This window comes from Diadema antillarum, unplaced genomic scaffold, assembly GCF_040938485.1.
Source record: "Diadema antillarum isolate AM-2024a unplaced genomic scaffold, OU_Dant_1.0 scf00000028, whole genome shotgun sequence".
Lineage (NCBI taxonomy): Eukaryota > Metazoa > Echinodermata > Echinoidea > Diadematoida > Diadematidae > Diadema > Diadema antillarum.
In genome coordinates, this window is record NW_027270917.1 from 6,128,275 (window position 1) to 6,148,587 (window position 20,313).

The 20,313-nt window shown below is 38.7% G+C and overlaps 1 protein-coding gene across 1 annotated transcript; it reads right to left on the reverse strand.

Moving 5' to 3' along the window:
- Window positions 1–1,576: 1,576 nt before the first annotated feature.
- LOC139736195 (uncharacterized) lies at window positions 1,577–13,486 on the reverse strand. The gene is made up of 5 exons (XM_071646932.1): window positions 13,276–13,486; window positions 5,761–5,874; window positions 5,073–5,363; window positions 2,589–4,222; window positions 1,577–2,095 (listed from the first exon to the last, which is right to left on the reverse strand). The coding sequence occupies exons 1-5, from the start codon at window positions 13,484–13,486 to the stop codon at window positions 1,577–1,579; spliced, it is 2,769 nt and encodes a 922-aa protein (XP_071503033.1).
- Window positions 13,487–20,313: the final 6,827 nt, after the last annotated feature.

The following is a 20,313-nucleotide window of genomic DNA, read 5'->3' on the forward strand; positions in this document are numbered from 1 at the left end:
AATGAACAACATGGACAATGCAAAACACAAAATATTGTACAACAGGGGGAATGACCTCATTCACAAAATGCAGGAAATACTGCATGGTTGACTAACCAATAGGATTACAGAACCTACTATCACCAAAATATAAAAATATATATCCGGGTATCATTTCCCATTAACACTAAATTATTGCCTTACACTTCATATGAATACATGTGCATCAAAATGGTATTAGCACACCATGCATCAAACTCTTAGGCACGGAATTTCACTTTCCCTTATTTCCTTCCATAACAAAGGCGGCAGTGAATTTACCTTGATATTATATTTAGTGTCATAACTCACGCAACTATTAAGACCAAAGAAATAATGAATAACAATGAGTTTAAAGAAGAAAGGAAAATATTATTCAGAGGGGTGAAGAAACTCATACCTGAATAATGAGTTTGCTGTTTAGCATGCAACTGTTTCAGACAAAACACCAGGGGCCTGTTGCATAAAAGTTACAATGATGGTAACTTTGCCATCCAATGGTAACTACCATGGCAACAATACTCAACAGCCAATCACAATCAAGAATTCCATGGAAGTTACCATTGTAATTTGTATGGCAAAGTTACCATCATTGTAACTTTCATGCAACGGGCCCCCACTGGCATGGTTTCACAAATGGGGAATGTACATACAAGAATGGAGAGTGTGTGTGTGAGAGAGAGAGAGAATGACAGAAGAGACTTATAAACAGTTTTATATATTCAAAACAAATACTTCAAGGAAGCAAAAACACAGACAAACAGATTACTGTCACAATAAATCTTAGTTTCAACCTGTTAGCCACTATGTCTACCCATTGTTGCAGCCCCAGGTAGCACACATTATGACTTACATGTTTCACTACGACCAGAATACCTTTCTTGGCACTGGAACACGATTTCACAGCATTCTGGAAAATTGTAACATCCATACTCACACAGAGATCCAAACTGTGAGTTTAAAATACAAAACAAAAAGAATGGGGCAGTTTGTACAACAAATCTACACTCTAAATATCTTCATCTCTTCTACTTTTTTTTTCTCTTTCGTGTGTGAAGTATCAAACTGCATGAACACCTTGAAGTCAAGTATGAAGATCCACAATGGTACAGTTTGGACTACATCAAAAACATTATGAAAGTACATGTATGTTATGATATGATTGGGAGGCTTTTTGTAGTAGATGATGGCAGCAATTTCGCTGATAATAATAATTATGGACATGTCTCAATACAGGAATCCTTTCTCAAAATGTGTTCTGTCCATATGAATTCACCACATTCCCAGGTGAATGAATACCTTAGCCCCTATCTGGGCTACATGTTTGATCCAATCACAGTGCTGTTTAACTTCCTACAGGGAACTACATCCTTGAAGATAGTAATAATGTGCATTTTGTGTCTTGCCCACGGAGGTGAATGAACTAGACCTGATCAGCTATACTTACCAAAAAGGGGCAAGGTTGCCAAACAATTATTGACTCTATTGTCATGGGCAAGAAAGAAAGTTAACTTGGAACATCTTGCAACATTAAATACATTGTACAAGAATATGCAAATCACCTAATCTCTTTCATAGAAGCTAAATGTTGGCAAGATGTGATGAGGCAGACCAGTCCACTTTCAGCTACATTGACCTCCACCAGCTTGAGCCTTTCTAGGCGAGGGGCTTGGTTCTTTAGCAACTGGACAAAGTCTTGGCATTCATCTTGGCCCACGTGGCTCCTGGAGCAGTTCAGCACTCCGTTGATAGTGACGGACCTAAGCGTTTTCCATGTCCTTGACACAACTTGTGCAATGCGGGTCAGCGTGTCAGAGGCATCGCCATCATATCCAATCCGAACCTCCAGCTCCTCCAACTGATTCAAGGGGTCGATCAGGAGGTCAAATGTTCCCACCGGCAGGGACCACACCTCGAGGTGCTTTACAGATGGCAGAGGTGGTAGACTGGTGCTGGAAGTGAGAGATACGGCATTGAGGTACAGCTTGTGCAGATGGTCAAAGGATACCAGACAAGACCAGAGTCTACCAGTCATTTCAAGAGAAAGGCTGGTGCTTGACATGAAAACTGTTGTAATCTGCAAAAGAAAAACACAGAATACACAATTTCACATGCCGAATATTATTTGCTTTTTTTAAACCACACTCATCATTTATTTGATACTTGTTTTTTTACATAAAGAGTATTATCACTCTGTGAGATGCACATCTGCCAGATCCAGAAGGGATGCATAGTTCACACTCACATTACCCTCTCAACTTTGCAGGAGCCAGGGTAAAAAAAAGAAAGAAAAAGAAGCAGACTTGAAAGCAGTTCTTCCTGGTTCAATCCACTGCCATTCTCATCTTCTCAATTAAAAAAAAATTGAGAAAGAGCTACTGTGACTGAATCTTTTTATCAAACAAGTCTTCATATGTAAAGGGAAGCTTGTACAAAGAACAATAATCATCCATTCATAATCACTGTGATGACTATAAAGCTAACAATTGTAATGGTTGAGAATGACTTTTACGTCATCAATCGCCATGATATTGACAGTGCTGAAAAGACTAGAGGGTCCTACGATTTACCTTTGACTTGACTGCCTGTGGTAACTGTTCCATGCCCATTAGGATTCTCTCTGTCAGCGGGTACAGATCCAAAATACCATCCCAAAAGCACTTTTGCAGGGCATGGATCACACGTCTGGTGATATAAGTAGAGTCTGCCTCGACTATACAATGCAGTATTAGCTGGCATTTGTAAAACATCACAAAGTCCTTTGCCTGCTTGGCAATGTGCCTAAAGACTGCATGACAGGCACAAGCACTGGCTCCAGCCAGAAAACACAACACATTGTTAAACTCCAGCGTCTTGGCTACTGTGTTAATACATTGCAGGCGAGGTGAAGGCAAAGGTCTCCTGAGCCTGAACAACGATCGGCGGGTGTTTTGGTCCTCATGCAGCTGATGCAATAGATACATGCTGGCGCAGAACTCTTGCTCCAGTTTGTGAAAGAACTCCACTGAGGTTGCAGTTGGCAAATTGTTGTGCTCTACATGTTTCAGAGGGATTGTGGTGGAGGACAGAATCGCAAGTTTTACACCAGACGTGAAAGATTCTGGACATTCTGAAAAATCCTTGTCCTTGAAAATAGCATTCATGCTGTCTGACATCAGTGCATGAAATGCAACTTTCCCAAGGGTTTTTATCACATCGTCGAGTTCCGTATTCCGAGGAAGAATGTCGGTTTCTTTTGACATTGCATGATGTAGCAGGAAGTGGTTTATGTTTTTAAACAGGCTACACATGGATCTAGTGTCAGATATAGCATTTACCTCAAACAGGTGGCACACCATTGTGCAAAATAATGGCACTTTAATAAGACTTGTGAGGAACACATTCTTTTTTAAATATTTCAGGAGATCTTCCCCAGCACGGGAATTAGATCGAGAGGCAAAATAACGGGCAATGTGTTCTGTAGCTGATTCTCTTGAGAACCCTTCAATCTCCAGTTTTGTATATGTACGAGCCAGTTCTCCCTGAAGGAAGTCCCCTTCAAGAAATGGCCTGCTGGTGACAAGGACACGGCAATCTTTCAGTTTTTTATTTCTCAGTACCTGGATGAGACTGGTCCATTCCTTGAAGGTTCTGGTCTTGATGCTCCCTCCAAACTCATCGTAGCCATCACATATCAACATACACTTGTCCTGATTTTCTTCAATGAATGATTCGATTCCTTCCGAAGTGACTCCGGAAATAACGCCTGTTAACTGACTGACAATTGCATCCCCGAGACTCATAGTTTCTTTTATCTCCCTCATCTTTAGTACAAAGAGAGCAAACACATCTCGCATTGGTGACCCCGGCACATTGTGTGCCCACTCATAGGCTAACTTCGCTACAGCACAGGTCTTCCCATGGCCACCGGGAGCAGTCATAAGCAGTCTCATTGGAAAGTCTCCGTCCACCTTCAGTTCTAATATGCCATCCACAGAATGTTCCAGGGGTATCTTCTTTAGCTCACCGCTGCCTCTGTCATATTTGACGAGATTCACATGGGTGAACAACTGTTTGAGGTCCACAAAGTCGGTTGGATCCCAGGGTCTGCGTTGAATGGGGCATAAGACTGTCTTGTAATGACTTCTAAGGGTTTGTAAAATGCAGTGCTCTACGGACTTCCTTCTCATTGGAGGCACATGGGAATGAAGTGGCTGGATCACATCTGAGGGAATTACAAAATCACATTTCTCAACAGGCAACTTCTGATCAAAGATGTCTGTGTATTTGAAACACATACACATGTAATTTTTGCTAATTGTCTCAGCTGATATAACCTCAAATATTCTACTGCAACTCATGACTCGAGTGGGGCATATTTCACACATATAGCTTGCATTTTTTTATCGTTAATCTGTAAAGGTTGATTGGTCCATACATGAACACATGATTTTAAAATACACGTATCAATGCTTTAATCCTCTAAATAAATATGTGGAGTAGTAGAGCAATTTGATGTAAGTTTTTAATTTGAATATTGAGTTCAAATTCTGCTATGAAATATCACTATCTTATGTGTACACTGCCATGGTAATCTCCTTATATGCCCTTATCACCATTATCAATAGAAACAATAGAAGATCCTGAATCCTTATGGGAATAGCTATTGGAAGAGCATGGGTTGAAAAAAAAAAAGCCACAGCAATTTGATGGGGAGTAGATGATACGCTTATTTTTTTATAATTGCTTCTGTGTTTTAATTTCTTAGCTCTAGAATCAATGAAGCTTTGGAAGACTTGACTTTGATAGGGTTCACCAATGTAAAATGTCTTAATGGGAATGATTCACTGAAAATTGTCATGTCAAATATTGCCTATCTTACACTCACAACCCCTGCAAAAATATTCAAGCAGGACATAAACATGGTGAACTAAATAGCATCTTGGATCTCTAAGAGGATGCCAGGTGTCACAGCATCTCTGAAAATTTATGGATTACTACGTCCTCTATGAGTTCTTTTGTCAGGTTATTGCAGGATGATTTCACAAGTTTGTCACTGACAGAAACATATTTACCTTGACAGGATTCCTTCTGTCCGGGCAAATCACGGCTTCCACCAACAAGCTCGATACCTTGCAGAGCTTTTCGCAGGACCGCTGCCTGACGACATGGTTCCACGTTACGACGCCATTCAAAGAGCATCTGTCGTGTCCCTTTGCGGGTGACGATACCGTCCAGGCGATTGGTTGCACGGAAGCGGTCGATGTCTGCTGCGGTGAATTTAAGTTTGTAACCCAGTAGTTCAGCTCGATCTTCTGTTATAATGCTTTGAGCCAGTTTTGCTAGGAACCCATCCATTAGTGGTTCTTTCAGGGGGATAAACAAAAAATGAGTTGGGTTTAGTGTTTTGGTAAAGACACATCAAACAGGTTTTGCATTGATCACTTGAACAAAATTCCACAGAATCAAGTTGTTTCTATGTAATGCATGACCACTATAAAAAGGAAATATTGTCCTTGGTTGAATTTGTTTCTACTTGAATTTACACGTTTTGGTAAACATTCAATCTAGTATTGAAGACACCAAGTAGTTTGTTTCTTCCTTACTGGATTACCATAAATCTTTTCATGAAAATAAATTTAGGTAGTGATTCAGGGGCCATTGCCTTGAGTGCACGTGAATATCTTCCACACTAGTGTACTGTACAAACAATGTGAATATGTTGATCTTCCACCAATTTGACAAAATCAATTACAATCCCACCTGGTCTTGATAGCACTTTTGAGATGTCATCTGCAAAGGCGGAATTATCTCCTTCTGACAAATTTCGGCTGTCTGGGTCATCAGAATCAGAATGTGTAGCTGCCATCTTGCTGCCTGTAAGATTTATAAAAGAAGATAAAAGAAAATACAAAATATGTATTTGATAATTCCAATCTGTTACCAACAAGAGACCCGGGGGTCACGCGCTCACCTGAGTATCGTAAGTTCACTTTCCATGCATTCTTGCAGACTCTTACATGAGAACATTGGAAACTTATGGTGGGGGTAGCTTTGAGAGTGGGGGCATGGTGTCCATTTACATATTCCATCACACTGGTAAAAGATACCTACCAAGTACACTGTACTTTAAGGCCGTGTCACACCATAACGCGGGCTTGTGGCGAGGAGGTAGTTTCCAGCACATAGAAGATTTTCAGCGGGTGAACAAGAATGTTTGCAATTTTCATTCATGCCTTGTCATACCGAACGGGGGAACTTCTGCGGCTTGACTTGCAGGGAAACAAATTTACTCCAAGGAGCTCTCCGCAGTTGGTCCGCACCTGACAGTATCTAGCGCGTAGTTGCCCGGAGGTGCTCACGCAAGTCCGATTTAACCGCAGCCAAGTTTTGAGCATGCCCAAAACTTTTTCCGGGTGAGTTGCGGGAATGCCCGTAGAGGTCCACGCAGAACGCCAGTAGGAGACCCTTAGCAGCAGTACTTCCCAGGCAATTCCCACGCAGGTACTTCGCAGTCCCGTATGCAGCCAAGATAATGAAATTCTGTGAGATTTCAGCCATTCCATTAGAGGAATTCCTTCACTAAGTTGTCAGCCCCCACGCGACTGGTACAAAGGTCACACAGTATACTCGCAGGTATAACGCGTCCAGCAAGTAAGACACATGTGCTGACTCGCACAAATCTTTTTCCGCCCTCAGGAATGTCCGGTATGCTAGAAAATCCCTACACGTAACAAGCCAGAGTAGCTTGCCCGGAAAGGTGTGACAGGGCCTAAACTCGGTTGCGGGTAAAAAAAATATGCGTGCGCACCTCAGGGCTACTACTTTTGAGATACATGCTAGATACTGTCATGTGCGGATATCTACGGGGACCTCCGGGTAGTCAAAATTGTTCTTTGCAAGTCGCACGCAAGGCTGGAGTGACACGGCCTTAATAGAATGTTGGATTATGCAGCTTGGGGAAAAAAAGACTTAAAGCCCTATCACTTTTGATTAGAACTAGAGAAAAATATTATTGAATATTCATTAATTTAGGAGGTTTGGACCCCTTGGGGCCCCCAAGGAAAGCATGGTGCCCATTCAAACACTTTGAAATCTTATCCCCATGGGAATGCTACTTGCCAAGTTTGGTGAAAATCCATTATGTTGTTTTCAGCAAGAAGATGAAAATTTAGGCCCGCATTTGGAACCCCCCCCCCCCATCCCATCCCGCTTTCTTGGGTCCCAAGGGGGTAGGGCACCCTGATTTTCCCATGAACAAACTTGAAACAACAGTCATCAACATACTGACTCATTGTATCAACTAAGCTCAATCACTTCTGGTTCCAGAGAAAATCTGTAAAGATTCCTTACAGGAGGAGGGGGGGGGGGACCCCTGGGGGCCCCCAGGTGGGGCATGGTGCCCATTTGATGGAATTGAGATTCTATCCCCCTAGGGATGCTACCTGCCAACTTTGGTGAAAATCCATTTGCATTTTCAAGAAAAAGATGAAAATATATACAATTTGGTCCCCGTTAGGACCCCTCCCCACCCCCCTCCCCTGGGTCCCAAGGGGGGCACCCCTGATTCCGCCACGAACAAACTTGAAACTACAGTCATCAATGTACTAATTCATAGTATTAACTTAGCTCTATCACTTCTGGTTCTAGAGAAGAAGATTTTTTAAGATTCCTTAATTTTTTTATTTTTTTATTTATTTATTTTTTTTTTTTTGGGGGGGGGGGGGGGGTTGGGCCCCTCTGGGGCCCCCCAGGTGGGGTATGGTGCCCATTTGAACAAATTCAGATCCTATCCCCCTAGGGATGCTACCTGCCAAGTTTGGTGAAAATCGGTCACAGGGTTCTTAAGAAGAAGATGAAAATGTACAAAGTTTACGCAAGATGCACGCCGGACGCCGGACGAAGAGCGATCGCAATAGCTCACTTCAGGTGAGCTAAAAATTAATCTTTAATACCAATTAAAGTTCACTCTAGTTACAGTAATTCAATTGTATAATCTTGGGGCTATCATGGTTTTTATAACAATGCATTGAAAAACATCAAAGTGCTAGCAGTGAGTCTTAAAAATTTAAACAACCGGTATTATATGAGTAGTAGTAGTAGTAGTACAGTAGGCCATTGTACAGTAGCTGTGCAATATAAATGTCCTTTATTACTATTAACACATGTACTATGTAATTACACTGTACATGTCATCTGTGTAATTAAATGTGGCCAACAGCAAGACATGATGTTATGTCCCACCAATCAATTCAAAGAGTTTTGGGTCACAGTCCTTTATTTAACCTCTGTTCTCTAGTTTGAGTCTCACTAGTCCAATATTCAAATTCAAATTCAAATTCAAATTTATTTCACATGCTAAAAAGAAAACATCATGTTCACAATAAAACAGAAGAGAAAAATATACAAACAAACATAGCACGTGAGGGATCAGTAAAGGCCGTATGAAGCCTATTGAGGCCGATTCCCTTACAAACAATAAATAGTACGCAATTTCCATCAAATATACATCAAGGAACAAAAACAGCAAAGAAACATCACAGCAATAAAAAAAAGAAAAGAAAAAAAAAGGTGGCAAAATTATTACAATAATTGAAACTCAATTGCATTTTGTATTAATAACATTTTATATAGAAATACATTTAAAAGATGACAGTGTTGGACTCTCTTTGATAAAAGTTGGCAACTCATTCCAGCATTTTGCTCCAGTGTATCTAATTGTAGTCTTAAAGAACTTTAAAAAGGTAAACATATATCTCGTTGGCACGTCTAGTGTTGTAGGCATGGATTGCACTATTTGGGGTAAACGAATTATGGAACGTGACAGGTAAGACACCTTTAAAGTATGAAAACATAAATGTAGCCACTTGTAATTGCACAATTTGATCAATTTTCAAAATTTTCAATTTCTTAAACAGTACTGCAGTGTGTGCAAACGGATCTACATTACAGAGTATTCTTATTGCACGCTTTTGTAACATCAAGACACGATTCAATAAATATAATGAACTATGACCCCATATTATTGCACAATACGTTAAATGTGGGGAAACCATTGTATGATACATAGTTAATAGAATTTTTAAAGGAAATATATGTTTCAGATAATATGACACCAACAATTCTACTTATTTTGATACAAATATCATCAAAATGACCTTTCCATGTTATTCCATCATCAATTGTAACACCAAGAAATTTTACTCTGTTGACCTGCTTGATTTTGACATTGCCTATATATATTTGTAAAACATCTTCATCTATTACCTTATTTTTTGTCTTAAATACCATGTAACATGTTTTATCAATATTTATAACCAAACGATTTGCAGTAAACCAAGAATACACTTGCTGCATTTCTGAATTTATCATATTATTAACTTCATGCACATCCCGGCCTGAAAAAATAGGTTTGTATCATCTGCAAATAATATGGAATATAAATTAGGGCTTACAAACTGCAAATCATTAACAAAAGGCAAAAAGAGAAGAGGACCCAGTACAGAACCTTACAGTGGAACGCCTGTATTCACATACAAACTTGTAGCACAATTCTGATTTTGTATTATTTACAACTGTATTGATAAATAACTTTTAAACCAGTCCAAAACATTTCCTCTTATTCCATAATATTCTAATTTCATAATAAGTATTCTATGATCTATACAATCAAATGCTTTTGTTAAATCTAAAAATATTCCGACCAAAAATTCATGATTTTCAAATGCATTTGAATATTCTTTCCATCAATTTAAGTAGCGCCATATATGTAGAATAACCTTGTCTAAACCCAAACTGCTGATGATACAAAATATTATTGCTGTCAATAAATGATATCAATCAAGCTTAAACTAATTTTTCAAACAATTTAGTAAAAACTGACAACAATGATATTGGCCTATAATTTTGTAGCTGGTGTTTGTCCCCCTTCTTAAAAACTGGAATTACTTTTGCTACTTTAAGTTGTCGTGGGAATATCCCACTTTCCAAAGATGAATTTAATATTGCACAGAGGGATTCCATTATAAAACATATTGATTTCTTGAATACATTGACGTGAATATCGTCATCACCAGGACTCTTATTTACTTTCAAATCATTGACAATAGTTAACATTTCCGGTATAGTAATAGGTTTAAAAAACATAGATTGGCTATAAGAATTGCGCAGGTAAGTATAAACAGAAGCAGATGCATTGGACACTTCTGATACAATATTTCTACCTATTGCACAAAAATACTCATTAAAATGTGTTGCTACAGACTCTGCAGAATCGATACACTGATCATTGACTTGCAATGATTCAATATGATTATTCTGCCTTTGTTTATTCATAACATCATTAATAAGAGACCATGTTTTCTTTAAATTCCCACGCACACAACTAAGTTTCCTGTAATAATACTCACACTTCCTTTTACGTATTTCCTTACTAACTAAATTCCTATACTGTTTAAATTTCCGTTCATTGGTGGCTGTACGATTCCTGAGATATTTACGATATAATAAATACTTCTTTTTACACATTTTTCTAAGCGTGCTACTAGTATTTTGTAGCAAAATGTACGATATAGGTCAAAGGTCAAAGGTCACAACTGAAATTCTGTGTAGAAGTTTCAAAGCTCCCATGTAGTGCCCTCATATTAAAGCAAACAGAATCAAAATCGGCTCATAAATGACAGAGAAGTAGCAAATTGAATATTTTGATATCACACGGACGCACACACGGACACACAGACACACACACGTACGGAGCCCGTTTCATAGTCCCCTGCTCGAACTCGTTCGGCGGGGACAATAAGCCTTAGAAAGCACCAGAGAGCATCTAGTACCCTTGGAGTCTCCCATTTGCTAGGGGTTTCAGGCGGGAGAATCTCCAGATCAGCAAATTTGTCGGAGAAAACCTCCGACGAACTCGTTGATGAAACGCCCCCCCGGGGGGCATTTCATGAAGGAACTTGTCGGATAAAATGTCCGACAAGTCAATTACATCCGACAAGTTCAGAGAAATCAGCCAATCAGACTAAAGAATTTCTCAAAACTTGTCGGATAAGAGACTTGTCAGATATTTTATCCGACAAGTTCCTTCATGAAATGCCCCCCCCGGAAGGTGCTTTGGGTTGGAGTCTCTGAGAGCTATCACAATAATACAGTAGTTTACTTGAGCCTTTGGCTCAGGGGGGGGTTTCATCAACGAGTTCGTCGGAAGTTTTCACCGACAAATTTGCTATCAGCCAATTAGACGCAATGATTTCAGTAGCTTTTAACAGTTGTCTGTGTAAATCACCGACAAAAAGTTTCATGAAACGGTCCCCAGGTTAGCTAAGTAAAGGGGCGCACATGCCCCCGCCCCTTCTATTTCATTCTTTTTATTTCTTTTGTTTTAACAAAAATAAAGGGGCGTACATGTGCTCCCCCTGCGCCTGCCCTGGATCTGCCAAAGTGTTGCCTATGGATGGAAACAAGCTTTTTGCTGCTCATGATGTTCCACCCTGCCATGGTGTGCAAAATAGATTTACTGTAAAACGAGAAATTTTCGCGTGCATTTTAATTTCGCGAATTTCGCGAGCGCCAAAATTCGCGAAATTAAAATGCACGCGAAAGTTTTTGTCTACACTACATGCATTGAACACCAGTGGCAATTCGCGAAAATTTCATGCCGCGGAAAGGGCCGTCGGCTCCAATTCGCGAAAATTTCATGCCGCGAATATATCATGTTTTACAGTAACTGATCAATTCAATTCCGTGTCAGTGACTTTAAAGGGTGCGTACGTACAGTTCTGGTCGAGGTGTAGATTTAGCTTTTAACATTTTGCGAGATATTCAGAAACCAAGTGCTCTATGAGATGTAAGGGGGAATGCAGTTCTAAGGGGTATCAAAAGTTTATTCGATGAAAATCGGTTTTGAAATGGCCGAGATATCCAAAAACAAGGTGAAACAAAGAGATCCTGATAAAGTTGTGGCATGTTGCCTTTTATTATTAGCACTTTTTTTGATATCTCAGCCATTTGAAAACCAATTTTCGTCAAATAAGCGTTGAATCCTTCTTAGAATTACATGCTCTTTCATATTTCATAAGAGGCTTTTCATTATCTCACTTAGCAATGTTCAAAACATGAATCCCTACCTCAAACAGTACTGTACAGTCCCTTTAAAGGACAAGTTCACCTTCATAAACATAAGGATTGAGAGAATGTAGCAATATTAGTAGAACACATCATTGAAAGTTTGAGGAAAATCAGACAATCCCTTCAAAAGTTATGAATTTTTGAAGTTTTTGTGCAGTACCCGCTGGATGAGAAGACTACTGCAGTGTATGAATAACTTAGATGTCACATGCGTACAACAATACAAGGAAAATATAAAGAGAATTTCACAAAATTCCATATCTTTTGAAAAAAGTACACATTCCCCTGACTCGTTACCGACAAATGTTATGGGTAATATCATTCCCCATGCCTTTAGAAAGAGGCAAGTCAAGTGCTCTTTTATTATGCGAAAAAAGTGAAAATATGTTGAATTTTCTTTTACATTTTCTTTAAGACTTTATACTGTTGTACGCATATGACTCACAAGCTGTAGTAGTCTCCTCATCCAGCGGTTCCAACACAAAAATTAAAAAAATTCAGAACTTCTGCATCGATTGTCCAATTTTCCTCAAACTTTCACTGATGTGTTCTACTAAAGTATAGTCAGGTATCCTATTACCGAACGGTATCCTATTACCGAACGCGTACTTTGTCAATGGAGCGCGTACAACAACTCGAATACGCATTCATTGCATTACGCGCTGTTATCTCACAGGGGAAGCCGGTGCCGAAAATTGCTAAACTGCAGCAAAAAACAAAACAAAGCATAATTTACCTCAAATTTACGTAATAATTGCTAAAATTTCGATGTTCGTTGTCCTGCGTTGATAAACATTGACCGAAAATACAATGTCCAATTTTTCCCATACAGAGGGCGCACATTTGGTGATACAATACGATTTGCGTCGGTAAAAAGAGACAACTTTTGTGGAAGGGTTATTTGAAATACGGATTTTCTCTAGAAGTTGGTTTATTTTTCAAGTATTTTCGTTACAGCTTAAGTCATCACCATTTCAATTATCTATAAGGATATTTTTGGCTGAATTATTGCATAGTGTTGCCCGTTTGGAGCAATAAAACAAAAATCGTTCGGTAATAGGATACACCTCCATACTAATATTGTTGCATTTTCTCAATCCTTATGTTTATGAAGGTGAACTTATCCTTTAAAAACCAACATGTGCTCACCCGCCTGTGGACCTCCCTGCAGCAGCTGACCCAACCATAAGTGGCGAACGACAACAATCAATGCCAATGGAGTTCCGTAGCGCCTCGTGCTCGTCTCGGCCTTGACTGAGGGCGGATGATCGATGAATGGCCTAGCCTCGCACTTGACCAGTTGACCGAATGGAGGAACTGTACTGGCTGGAGTATAAAGTGGTAGATTCGCACGGGCCATCCGATTCGCACACGGGGATAAAACCAGACGACAAGACATGGATTTCGAATCGATAAATTGATGATTGGCTTAATTGTTCGATTAAAGACGAGACTAGAAATTAGAATATTATACACGTCGTAGGCCTACCTCTCAAAATAGAGTCGTCACGGGCAATGACACAGATGAGCTAGACTAGATAAAAGTTAAATTCAGGCTCTCCTCAGACTTAGAGAGATAGCTCTTTTATCGTCATGATCGTGGAGAAAGATAAAAAACGTTTTAGATTTAAAATAGCTAGCTACCAGGTACTTAGCCGAGACAAAGGACAGACCAAGATCAGATTATAACAATCAGATATCAAAACTTTTAGAAGTAAAATTGAAGCAGATCGACTTACGCCTTCTCTTTTCAATTACGTAGGTGTAGTCATGGCCAAGTCATGCCCATGGCCGCCCTATGGCCCTAAGGGTACTGCCACTGTACTGCGTGCCGCCGGCTTGTAGACCATGGAGCTAGGAGCACATTAGCTCTGTGTAAAATGTGGATAGGCGATGTTGCTGGCTCGTTTTACAAGTACTGTCCATTTATAGTCTGGCATTCAGTCTGCATTTTCATTTTCATGAAATTTCACCCTACCCCATCACATTCAAAACATACACACAGTACACACACCTGTTTTATATCAGTTACATTGCAATTGCCGTCTTTGGAGTTTGTCTGTCTAAAGGAGATAGTGACCATCGAAGTACACTGTGTGTGATACAGTAGATGTGGGTATATGTTTCAAGAATAGATTAGCAAAACAGAAGTCATTCAAATTCAAGCTACCACGAAATCTGATGCCCTGATTCTGTATGAATTCACATCCTGGTACAAAGTCCAGTCAAGTAAGAGAAAACACAAAGTGAATATGAAACCAAACAGAAAAAAAGGAGAATGCCTGCATAAGAATATTAAATAACAAAATCAAAACACAATGTCACTCTAGATGCTCAAGTTGGCTTTAGAAAAAAAAACAAAAAACCCTCACTTGTTAATTACTGCCGAACGGAATAGTTGCATGTCATGAAAATTGGATATAAAATATATTGCATGAAAATGCAGACTTTTGAATAGTCTTGAGTTGTCAGGAAAGAGCAACCATGCACGTACATTTGTGACACCCATGCACCAAAAAAAGTTGTTTGCGATATGGATCTGTGGTCAATTAAGGTCAGATTCTAAAAGAGTAGGCCTGTACTCTTAGCAGGGAGGTGGAAAGAGTATCTTCCCACCTCCGTGCTCTATCATAAGCTTAGAATTATTATACTGAACATCAGGGCCGGCAGAATGGGGGGGGGGGGGGGGGGGGGGCGGGGGGCCCGAGGCTATCTCAGGCTTATTTTGTCAACATACGATAGCAATAAGTAAGAAATCCTTTCAAACGGGAGACACAGAGCCAGGGCGGGAGAAATTAAATCTCAAGCGGGAGAATGGGATATTTTGCAAAAATGGGTTTTCGGCGGGAGATCTCCCGTCGAAAACAGGAGAGTTGGAGTCTCTGTAGCTCTTCGTCCAGCGTTCGGCATTACATGCGTCGTGCGTAAACTTTTTACATTTTCATCTTCTTGAAAACCCCATGTCCGATTATGATATCACCAAAATTATGAACTTGGCAGTTAGCATCCCTGGGGGATAGGATTTCAAGTTGTTCAAACATGCAGGTACCGTGCCCCACCTGGGGGGCCCCCAAGGGGGCCTAACCCCCCAAATTAAGGAATCTTAAAAAATCTTCTTCTCTAGAACCAGAAGTGATACAAGAGCTAAAAGCTAATACTAAATGATGATGAGTTAGTACATTGATGACTGTAGTTTCAAATTTGTTCATGGTGGAACATGGTGCACAATACATAGGGTGTAACCACTTTGGGTTTTCCCTTATTCACCCAGAGCAGGCACCAGAGCAATTTTGTTTCTGTTTTGTTTTGTGTTGTTGTGTTGTTTTGGTTATTTCTTTCTTTCTTCTTTTTTTTTTTGGCCAGATGATGAAGCCTTATAATGGGATCATGGCTATAAGCTTTATAAACAAATCTGATCACAGCATCTTTAAAAAGAGTTCTCAAAAATGGGGGAAAGTATAAACCCCAATTCCCCATTAATTCTGAACTTTAGAATTATTGCTCTTATTGAAAAATATAAAAGACTTCAGTTAAGATCGACTAGGTTGACCCATTTCACCTATACTGAATCCTCACATAAAATCAGGGTGTGCGAATTTTGTGGGTGTAGGGATGCATAGTCATATATACTTACAAGTTACTTGGCATGTCACTACATGAGAGGTGTCACTTCATCACTTTCATCATTGCATACAGTACTGTACTTACAATTACTTTATTCCAATGATTGTGGGAAATATTAATAATATATATCTTCTTCTTTTTTTAATCATGTTGCATTGTTTGCTTTCGGTTCTCATCTTCTGACAAAAAAAAAAAAGAGATGTCCTTCCATGGATAACATCTGGGCAGTGTTCAACCCAATGGGGAACAGTGCAAAATGGTTGGCTATGACATCAGAACGTTCTATAGATTCCATGTCGCTGACTGGTATTAAACTCAAGCATTCTAAGATAGTGCATGACCAAGCAAACACTACTGTAAGTATGGTATCTTGCAATTTCTCATAGGAAATAAAGTGCAATAGATTGATTACTTTTCATTTAATAATCAGAACTCTCCACAAGAATACATGAATAGGCCTACACAGTCAACCTCATCTCAGTTCAATACAAAGGGAAAAAAACTTCAGTTTAATAGAATTAAAACATATAAAATGACTATCTAGTCTAGCAGCCAGAAAGGGTCCCCGTGCATCCCCCCCTAAAACAAAATTCTACGATATGTTCGAAGATCGTCAGAACCTGTATTTTCCGAATTCGGTTGTCGCCAGCGGAAAAAAAGGTTGCGCGCGCGTCTTATTTGCATATTTCTAAGATGGCCGCCGCCCGTTGCTAGGAGACGGATTATTTTTGAATAACTTTAGTTAGGAATAACAAATTACCATAAAAATGGTATCATTTTGAAGAGAATTAAATTTCCTACAAGCTGATACCCCATTTGATGGGATAAATAGTTGCTGTCATGAAATATTAAGGAAGGAATTATGTTTTTTAGCATTTTTCTAAAAAGATACGGAATTTGGTTATAATGTTCTTTTCCATACATCTAATATGCATTTACAAATAACATTTGAAATTTCCTAAAATTATCCCCCAGTCATAGCTATTATCATGTGAAAACGGCTTTCCAATACACCAATTCCTTTAAAAGTTACACGACATTAAAGGGGATAAGGTTCAATAGGTTTTACAGCAATATTATTTTAAGGGTTATAATGTCTCCGCGCGCAATTGCGTAGGTTCTGTATCTGGGGTTTGTTGTAGATCACTGCTATCTATTGATAAAATCTCATCGAAATCGGCGAAGAAAGAAAGAAAAATTACACTTTCTATTCCTTATATGAAATAAAAATGTTTTTTTTTTTCTATTCTGTGTTACCAAACTCAATCCATTCAGCTTTCCATATGAACAGTTTCTTGTCTTTTTGGATTCCCTCCAAAATCACAACTTATCTGATATTAAAAAGTTAAAGAAAAAAATTTGACGTGACAGTTTCCTCTTATTGGAAGATTAAAGTGAAAAAAAAAGAAGAATCTTATGCTAAAAGCCCTAAGAAATAAAGAACTTGTTAAATGGCCTTTCAGAGTTTAAAATGAAACATGGCTATCTTATTTTTTCATAACAAAATGAAGGGAAGTATCTGTGTAGTTCATGTCGGCCCATACTGGGTTACTATTCTTCAGAAATGGTCCCCGTGCACCCCCCCCCCCCCCCAAAAAAAAAAAATCTACGATGTGTTCGAAGATCGTCAGAACCTGTATTTTGCGAATCTGCTTGACGCCAGCGGAAAAAGGGTTGCGCGTGCGTCTAATTTGCATACTTCTAAGATGGCCGCCGCCCGTTGCTAGGATACGGATTATTTTTGAATAACTTTAGTTAAGAATATCAAATTACCATAAAAATGGTATCATATTAAAGAGAATTAGATTTCCTACAAGTTGATACCCCGTTTTATGTAATAAATAGTTGTTGTTATGAAATACTAAGGAAGGATTTTTTTTTTTACATTTTTCCCAAGAAATACAGATTTCAGTAATGTTTTTTCCATACATTTAATTTCTGTTTACAAATAACATCGGAATTTTCCTTAAGTTAAACCCCATAAATAAGCATTATTATGTGAAAGCGGCTATTCAATACACCAATTCCTTTAAAAGTTACACGACATTAAAGGGAAAAGGTTCAATACGGTTATACAGAAATTTAAGGGTAATGTCGACGGCCGCACTTGCGTAACGCGCGCGTGTAATACTATAATAATCATTGCAAGTATGAGACCCTATCACTTCTTACATCCAAATTATTGATTAAATATCATTAAATCTTGTGGAATATGAAAGCAAATTAAATTTTTTATTCGCTATCACCTTTGATCTACTCAGCTTCACTTTTAGTTTACGTCTTTTTTCATCAAATAGAATAAAGGCCTTACGGGCTTACCTGGATAGGGGTTTCCAACATATCGATATTAATCAAACTTCTCTTCATCAACTCTCATTCTTCTGATCATCTTCACACACATACTCACACCTCCAATATCACACACAGGCATTCATGCAGGGGAAATGAGCTCAGGCGTGAATTTCGTGAATTTATTCAATACGCCATTAATGCATTCATGGAACATCAAACTCGAATGCTTTATTTAGATGTCGAAATAAGAGTTACATGTATACCGCACAAGCGAAATATTTCTCACCATGCTCTAGCAGGAAATCAATTTATTTTTTTAAGATAAGATCGCACATACGTGTTCTCATTCTTTGGTGGTTCGCCTGATGGTTTTTAAACATATTGCTCACACGTTTATTATTGCCAAGAAACTAATAGATAGATTACAAATACCAAGGAATGGCATTGATAAAAACGAATAGTTGCAAGTCAAATCCAGTCGCTTTCAAATTCTGTTTTTTTTTTAAAAAATGATTTCATGCACTTAACTTTATCACATGGGTTGATCTAAATGCAATACAACGTAAACTTGGTTGTTAAATCCGTTAGGAGTGACTAATAATCAATATTATACAAAAAAATGAGAGAGAGAGAAAAAAAAATGTTATGGTTAAGTAGACCATGGATCTATAAAACATGAGGGAAATGTCTGAGGGAACATTAACCATGCATGCGTGTATGTATGTATGTGTGCATGTATATACTATAACTATGTATATATAATATATCTATATCTATATATAAATATATATATATATATATATATATATATACAAATAGATATATATATATATATTATCACGTTTATATTTATGCAGGTTTGTATACTTTTGAGTTGTGTGTGTTTGTGTTCAAGGATGTTTGTGTATGACTAATGTGTTAAACATTAGACATATTCAGAGTGTAAATGTTTAACCACAACGAATACAATATTTTCATGTTTTCCACAGAAATTAGACATCTATTATAATTAGATAAATTTGCTAAAATGATTTGAAGTGTATCTGCTATAGGCGCATCTGACGTGCAATCCACTTTATAGAGCGCATGTAAGTTCCGCTGAATAACAACTCATGCATGAGTTAAATACACCATCCAATGTTTTCAGATATCCATGCCCTACTCGTCCGCCGGTCCTTTTTAGATAGAGTAACTATAAATGTGCATGATCGATACCCAAAAGATTATTGACATTGCACGTTAAACACTTTCACTAGGTTGCCATTGTCGCGAGTCTCGATATGCTAATACATGTATACTATCTACCACAAATCGATTCTTAGTCTACGAGTGACCGTGGTGATCTTATCATGGCTTATCACATCTTGAGGTCTATGGTGGCAATCGTGTTGATCGTAGAAGAATTATTGGACTGTTCGAAAAATTACTACGATCAACACAATGTCTTTGACTGACGTAAAGATTTGATTATCTGATGATCAGCACGATTAGTCCGCGAGTAAGACCACGATTTCGGGCGAATCGAGAAAGTGGACCCAGCTTAGTGAATGCCACGAGAGTGGTAACGTACCATAAGGATAATCAACACGACAGTTTCAATACCGTACATATCAATATTTACATATCTTCCAAGATTACTTCACCTATGTAATCTAGATTCTTTTGTATGCCTCCGCCAAGAAGTGGTGCCGGAGGCATTATGTTTTCGGGTTGTCCGTCCTTCCGTCCGTCCTTCTCTCCGTCCGTAATGAATTTTGTGGACAGCGTAACAAAAAAAAAAAAACCCTGAAATTTGGCATGTATGTGTATTGGGGGTGAAATTCTGCCTATCAACTTTTGGGTGCACATGCTCAAGGTCAAAAGTCAAAAGGTCGAGGTCAAATGCTTAAAATTTCACTATTTCCCTCATATCTCTGCAATGCCTAAAGATATTTTCTTGAAACTTAGTGTATACAGGTATTACCCAATTAAAATTCACTGGTAAAAGTTTGGGGTCATAAGGTTAAGGTCAAATGTGAAAAGGTCAAGTGAAAATGTTAAAATTTTACTTTTTTTCTCTGTATCTTGGATATTGTTCAAGGTATCTTCATGTCAGGTCAGGATGATCTGCTACTGGTACCCTGTAGCCCAGTACAACCTGTTTCAGGGTCGGATTGTCGGCGACTAAACCGGCAAACCCACCAGTCTCCAACTGGAGAATGGTGAGGAGGGTGGCTGGACACCCTGGTGGAACTAAAAACAAGATCTATCTTAAGGGCATCGACTCTGGAG